Source organism: Fragaria vesca, linkage group LG6 (genome assembly GCF_000184155.1).
Source record: "Fragaria vesca subsp. vesca linkage group LG6, FraVesHawaii_1.0, whole genome shotgun sequence".
NCBI classification, from domain to species: Eukaryota; Viridiplantae; Streptophyta; class Magnoliopsida; order Rosales; family Rosaceae; genus Fragaria; species Fragaria vesca.
Window position 1 is genome coordinate 23372943 of NC_020496.1, and position 7205 is coordinate 23380147.

Consider the following 7205-nt stretch of genomic DNA (forward strand, 5'->3'; position numbering starts at 1 on the left):
GGGGGGGGGGGGGTTTATTAGGGTTCCAAAAAATAAATCCCAACTTTTCCTATTATACTAATAATCCCGAAAACCACAAAACTTCCGCTGACCAAAACTTCTTCTTACGAAGTCCGTTTTACGCGTGCCGCATGTCTACGAACTTGTATCGCCAAGCTCTACAACTTTCGTGAAGGAAGTTTCTCGAGAAACCCAACGAATAAAAAGTCAACTCTATGACCCTTAAAGAAACAAAAAGAACCATTTCAGGAAATTTACGCGTCCGAACACTTCCGCTCTTTCTTCGAACCTCAAAAACACACTTACTTCTAACTCGAAAACTCCCAAATAATATTAGAAACTAATATCAAATTTCTGGGGTATTACAATTAGCGCGTGATCAACAAATCATCGGTTAAATTTTTGTAGGCAAAGGCAAATGAATTTGGTGTGTAAGTCGACTAACTCGACTTATGAATTGTTTATCTTGAGATTGGAGAGCATCTTATGTGGACGCGATACGATGGAGATGGAGATTCAGTTCTGGGTTCGATCTGTCTCCCTTCCCCGCGGCCATGCCTGAAGAAACCGATACCACAGATCCACAGTTTGTCAGTTTCACATTGGAAAACACCTCGAGTTTTCCGGAACGAAAAAAAAACCCGCCGACGATTATGGCGGAGATGGTGAACTGGTGATGGTCTAATTTCTTGGCTGCTTCTTCGGCGAAGTTGTTGGGTCATTTCCACAAATCTTATCTCTTCAAATTCAGAACTGTTGCGGATCAAAACGATCGGAGGATGTAACAAAACGATCGGAGCGGAGGAATTAGGGTTTGGAGAAGAAGAAGAGAGTAGAGGAGACTTACAGTTGTGGATCGAGAAGAGGACAAATCTGTGAGAGGATGAGATTGTGCTTGAGGGAGAAGAGAGAGAGGGGGATAATTTTTAAGAGAGGATAAAATGTAAAAAAAACCCACGCTCGACGCTTTCACCAAGCGCGTGCTTCTAACCCAGAGTAAATGACCGAGTTACTTCCGTCCATCAGACCAACGGAGTACATGCAGAGCTTGTACATTCCAGACGTCTCCTTGATATATAATGGGTTTCTAGTATCTGATTTGATATATAGTTAAGAATCGTGTCTGATTTGATATACAGTTAAGGGGTCCTAAATGTTTAAACCGAGATGAGATTACGCTCCTACAATTGGTCCGAATAGGTTAAATTTAACACTTTCTGACTATTATTAGGTAAAACAAGATAATAGCGTCAACCTCTTAGCTTTGTTGTCCATCTCTTTCTCTTATGTTAATATTTGATGAATTTGCTCATGTGTGAAACTCTTAACATGCTTGAAATGGATTCTATCACTATATCCTAAATCATTTTGTTAGGGGAATTTTGTTTCAATGCTTATCCGTTTACTTTTAAAAATGTTCTCAAGACATAAAATATTATTATTTTTCTATATTTTTAATGACAACAGTTTCTAAAAGATTGCTTCTAAAATATGCGGCCACTGACTTGTAATTAAAAAAACAGTTTTTCTTTAATTTACTAAACATTACAAAATATAAAAGTTCAGATAGAAGCTGATTTTTTTAAGAAGTAGAGCTATACCAAATTGAGCCTTAGAGAAGTTGTTGGAGGTGCTATAAAACCGTAGGCATGAATAAGCTACATTATATGGCACTAGAAAGCAACAAAAGATCGTTTTCTTACCTATATAATTTTAATTTCGACATTTTAACGGTTGTCATTACCAATGTTGTTGGCTTGTTTATGGTTTCTTTTTTCTTTTCTTTTTTTGAGATTGATTGCCAATGTTATGAACTTATGACTTTTTAAGGTAATTTTTTTATAATATATAATCTAACGTTACAACCAGTGATTACAATGGACAAGAACCGAAACCGTAACCTAACCTAAACCAGAAGCCTCGATACATCCTCACCGTCAACCTCAAGAAGAAACAACTCTTTCAAACACTATAGGCCAAAATTACCAGCATATATGCATATGTAACCTCTCCATTACATTGACAACAAGAACTAATCGACGTTAAAATAATCCATGGACACGACACCATAACTATCACACACTCAACGTCACGACACCACCTTACCAAAACCCTAAACCCTCGCTTAAAAAGGAGGGACGACCCCAACACCACTCTACCAATATCATAAACCCTCACTCAAATAAGAGGGACAAGTGACGACCAACAGCAAAACCGAACTAAAAAACCAAAAAAGAAAAATTAAAAAATTAGCCCAGACCTAGACCTAAAAAGAGCCCATGACACAAACCCAAAGTCTGGATCAGAAGAGACCTCAAACCAACTTCTACCAATCAAGGTCGTCGCTGCAACACCGTACTTTCTCCATGGCCACCGCTGCAATCACCGGCGTCGACCCTAGCCAGGCTGATTTTGCCGTACACAGAAGAGCCGCCCACCATCACGATCTCGTAAGACAGTGTCGAGCCCGGAAAACAACCCTATCGACCCCAACCTCTTTCCTGACTTTTGTTCCGATCCAAACCCTTCATGTATGGCCACCCGTCGACCGCCTGAATCTGCCAAAAAAACCCGGCAAAGAACTAGCCTGAATCACCACTCTATGGCCGCCGCCTGAAACCAGATGCAAGCGACGCCTACATTGACAGAGGTAGAGAGAAACCTCCCCTTTCCCATCCTCCGAGCCAGGACCGCAACCAACAAACAACAAGTCCCGTTCGACCACAATCGGCAGGCGTCAGCATGGCCGGAGGCCAGCACCAACATCGCGGTGCAGTCGGACGAGGGAGGGATATCCATTTTTTGGCAAAACCCTAACTGTTTTTAGAGAGAGAGGGTTTGGGTTTTTTTTGTTGGTTCGTAACATGGTTGTGTTATTATGATTTTTTTAATTTGAGAAGTGAAATTTATGTTCTTTAAATTGTAATTCATATTTTTATTTTCTATTTTTAGTGATCATTTTCATAAGAAGATAAAAATTAAGTCATTAAAAACAAAATTTAGTTACCACAAATAAAAATACGAGCGTAAATTACGTGGATTTCATTTAATTTACTTATTTTATCTAAAATATTATTTTCATTACACATATCCTCATAATCTCATATCCAAAGATACTGCCACGAGTCCAACCCGGAAACTCTCACCACGGTAGAAATATCTCGATTGCTTACTTTTACTGTCGCCACCAAAAGTAAAAAAACTGTCCTTTTACAGTGATGAGTTGGCGAAAGGGGATTGGTTATCATGACGAGAACAAACGTAAAGCAAAGGGGTCAAAACGCAAGTTTGAAGCTAGAGACTTCACTCAGATCAGACTTCAGAGAGAAAGGCAGCCATGGCAGCTCGAAAGCGAGCTTCAACAAACTCGTCCTCGTCGACTCAAACCACCAAACCACCCAAAACCCAAGAAGCAGAGGCCCCAATTTCAGCACCCAAGTCAGGTCTAATCCTCAAGCTCGCCCTTTTCTTCTCAGTCCCATACTTTTACCTGGTGTTGTCCCATTACAAGATCGAGCCAGAGCTCCGCAACTCGATTCTGATCAATGCCGGCCTCAGCCTGGCGGCGTTCTTCGTCACCGTTAAAATGATCCCGGTGGCTTCCAGATACGTTCTCAGGCGCAATCTGTTTGGCTACGATATTAACAAAAAGGGCACTCCTCAGGGTACTCTCAAAGTGTGAGTCTTTCTTCAACTTAATTGCCTTACTTGAATTGGGTATGTTGTATAATTGTTTTTCATGTCCTTGGTTTAGTGTTTGATGATGGATATGGATTATAAAAACCTCAAGGGACTTAGTCTTTCATTATAGAGTTGTTGTTTTTAATCAAATTCATGAACTTTTTAGTGTCCATTGCAATGCAGAATCTTTTCTCAATGTTTAAGAGCCGAATGGTACATTTTTGATATGGAATTTAACAAGCCACAATTATTGATATTGTACTAACAAGTATTGATTTATATTGCTGTTAGTTGCAATGTAGACAGATTTGCAATATGAAGTTACCGTGAGTTTGTATTCGTACTATTTTTCGTACTTGCAACCTAATTTTAGCACTTTGGTTTTGCAGGCCAGAGTCATTGGGCATTGTTGTTGGCGTTGTCTTCTTGGTCTTTTCAATATTATTTCAGTATTTCAACTTCACTGCAGATTCAAATGTAAGTATGTTCTTTTATTTAATACTGATTACAGGAATATACATTATACCTTGATATTTGGAACTTCTGTAATAGAGATTTTTCTTATGAGATGAAACATGTAGCTTTTGGTGATGCCCGTGTGCTTTCTCCAAGGAGAAAATTCTGATAGAAAAATATTGTGATAATGTAGGAGATAAAAGCATATGAAACAGCTCAAAATTTTGTATACAGGAAGTATTCAAGGAGACTTTTTAGGATGTAAAAGATAAAAGGAGAGAAATTGGAAAGGTATCCTCTATTGATATTAAATAGATAGGAGTTTCACATTTCTGAAGTCGTAGGTCATTTAGGCAATATTCTAGGGAAGAGCTGGCCGAGTCTGATGATGATGTGGTCTGTGTGAGTTAATGGATTGAATTAGAGTTGTGCAGAACTGGTGTTTCTAAGGTAATGTTTCATTGGCATTAAATGCTTGAATTTTTTTAGGGTTAAATACTGTATAATCCCAGTAGTTTGAAGTTGATATCTATTCAGTCCTTCTGGATTGAATAGTCCTTAAACTCACGGTTTTTCTTCCAAATAGTCATTCAGTCAATTTTCTCCGTTAGAATAATGACGTGGCCGTTAAAGACATAGCATTTTTTTAACGGTCACGTCAGCAGTCTAACGGAGAAAATTGACGGAATGACCATTTGGAAGAAAAATCCTGAGTTTAAGGACCATTTAGTTTAAAATGAAACCACAAGGACTGAACATATGCCGACTTCAAACTACAGGGACTAAACAAATTTCAAAATTTTTAATTTAGAATTTTGTAGGATAGCCACATGAACCTTGCTTTGCATCACACTATCAAATGGTCAAGATGATGCCCATGTGATGAGGATTACTGGAATGAGAATGCTGAGATGGAGGAGTTTAAAATGAATAAAGGATAGACTCCGAGTACACATATTGTTGAATTTAGAGTTAAAACTTAGAATAAGTCGAGAACTGTAATGAGAGATCTGAGGTGGTAACCAACTTTTGACCTTTATGGTTTTTCATGGCTTCTTGTTTCTACTTTGCTGTCTGTAAGTTGTGAATATTTGTCTTAATCATTGGAAGACCTCTCTGTCATATATTTCAATCATGCAGTGGCTTGTTGAGTACAATGCAGCATTAGCCTCCATATGCTTTATGGTATTGCTGGGATTTGTAGATGATGTCCTTGATGTACCTTGGAGAGTGTGAGTATCTGGTCATCATCTAGATTATAAATACAATTTGGGTTGGCTTTATGCTTTACATTTTGTGTAATCGCAAATGGCTATCCAAACTAATGTTGATTCCTGTATGCTTTCTTGTATTTGTGAGGAGCAGGAAATTAATACTGCCATCAATTGCAGCTTTACCTCTGCTAATGGCTTATGCTGGACATACAACTATTATCATACCGAAGCCTCTTGTTCCATATGTTGGCCTAGAGGTCTGGGATCTAGGTATGCTCATCCTAACAACTTGGTATAATTTTTTAGTAAATAATAAGCTCATTTAATGTAATAAGGTACCCTCTCTCCCCTCCCCCTATCTCTGAGTAAAGTTAAATGATAAAAGACTTTTAGTTCTGTTCATTGAAATTCTTAATTTAATTTGTTTTGCATGTAATGATGTAATGAAGTATCATAAACAAAAGTTGTCTGACAGATATTTGTGTACCTGAAGGTAACCATGTATGGGGTGGACATGTTACATTTCCTGTAGTGAAGTCCAAGGAATCAGATAACTCGTAGTCACATCTATAGTTACAATGACACCGTTAACTAGGATTATTTAAGCTTAATTACAAGGTTGGCATCAACTGGATTTCTTGCTGCATGTCCATCTGATTTTTCATATCAAACTGACTATCCAGTAAACATGAGATTGTATGGCAAGTTGGCAACCAAAGAATTTAACAGGTTCAAGGTCTTAAACATTGATACTCAATCTGAGCAGCTGTACTTTATTTGTTTTGCCTTTTCAAAGGATGTGCGTGGTTGTCAAAGGATGTGCATGGTCTCCTAGTTTTTTCCTTGACACTTGACACACAGTAGCACTTTCACTGAGATGGATATTTTAGTCACTAGAACGAAACCACAAGCAAGGCATTGGGAAATATGCAACTTCTGCATCTATGTGTTATAAATTAAAATAGTAGTAATAAATTGAAGATGTCGATAGATAACTAGGTTATATGCAATAACATTGTTAATATTTAGTTGATGCACTTAGACTTGAATGAATGTATACCAAATAGTTGAAATAATTGGTCTCTTTTTGTTTTTTGTTTTGGATGTGAAGGATGGATGTATAAACTATACATGGGACTTTTGGCGGTTTTCTGTACGAACTCAATTAATATTCATGCTGGATTGAATGGTCTTGAAGTTGGGCAGACAGTTGTAATTTCATATGCTGTAAGTATAAGGATTCATGATACAGTTGCAATTTTTTTTTGGGATAAGAAAGGACCTTTATTAAAAGGCACAAGAAACATAACATACCTCAACATTACTCTCTTACTGATCTGCAGATTTTAATACACAATATCATGCAAATTGGAGCATCTGCAGATTCTGAGTACAAGAAGGCACATGCATTCTCTATTTATCTTGCCCAACCCTTACTGGCGACCTCCTTGGCATTGTTCTCTTATAACTGGTGATGCTTCATCCTGTATTAGTTACCAAGTTTCTTATGCTCATAGCTTGGTCTTTTGAAAGTATTCAACCTTAATATTTTCCTTTCTGCCTTAATTTAGGTATCCATCTTCAGCTTTTGTTGGAGATACTTACACATACTTTGCTGGGATGACTATGGCTGTGGTCGGGATTCTTGGCCATTTTAGGTGCATTCCCCTCTTATCTCTCACTACCACTATAATATGGATAACACATGTGAGACCACAATTTGGCGTCTTTAGTTATGGACTATGGCTTCCTCCATAGACAATTCGTATACTTGGAGAATTATATGTAAACGTGGAACTTACATTCTTGCATAGGAAGAAGAATCTATTGGAACCATTCTGTTTGAATTGATTC

At 37.9% G+C, this 7205-nt stretch overlaps 2 protein-coding genes across 2 annotated transcripts in view; one reads left to right on the plus strand and one right to left on the minus strand.

The window, feature by feature from the left end:
• Positions 1 to 2441, minus strand: part of LOC101292148 (protein CHLOROPLAST IMPORT APPARATUS 2-like) — a 9505-nt gene extending 7064 nt beyond the window's left edge. The window contains exon 1 of the mRNA XM_004305653.1: positions 2355 to 2441. Within this exon, the coding sequence (XP_004305701.1) occupies positions 2355 to 2441 (87 nt within the window). The remainder of the gene's footprint in view (positions 1 to 2354) is intronic.
• Positions 2442 to 3290: 849 nt separating this feature from the next.
• LOC101302377 (UDP-N-acetylglucosamine--dolichyl-phosphate N-acetylglucosaminephosphotransferase-like) overlaps positions 3291 to 7205 on the plus strand; it is a 5674-nt gene continuing 1759 nt past the window's right edge. The window contains exons 1-7 of the mRNA XM_004303578.1: positions 3291 to 3678; positions 4071 to 4158; positions 5278 to 5369; positions 5503 to 5621; positions 6463 to 6578; positions 6695 to 6822; positions 6923 to 7009. Coding sequence (XP_004303626.1) covers positions 3338 to 3678; positions 4071 to 4158; positions 5278 to 5369; positions 5503 to 5621; positions 6463 to 6578; positions 6695 to 6822; positions 6923 to 7009 — 971 coding nt within the window. The 5' untranslated portion in view covers positions 3291 to 3337. The remainder of the gene's footprint in view (positions 3679 to 4070; positions 4159 to 5277; positions 5370 to 5502; positions 5622 to 6462; positions 6579 to 6694; positions 6823 to 6922; positions 7010 to 7205) is intronic.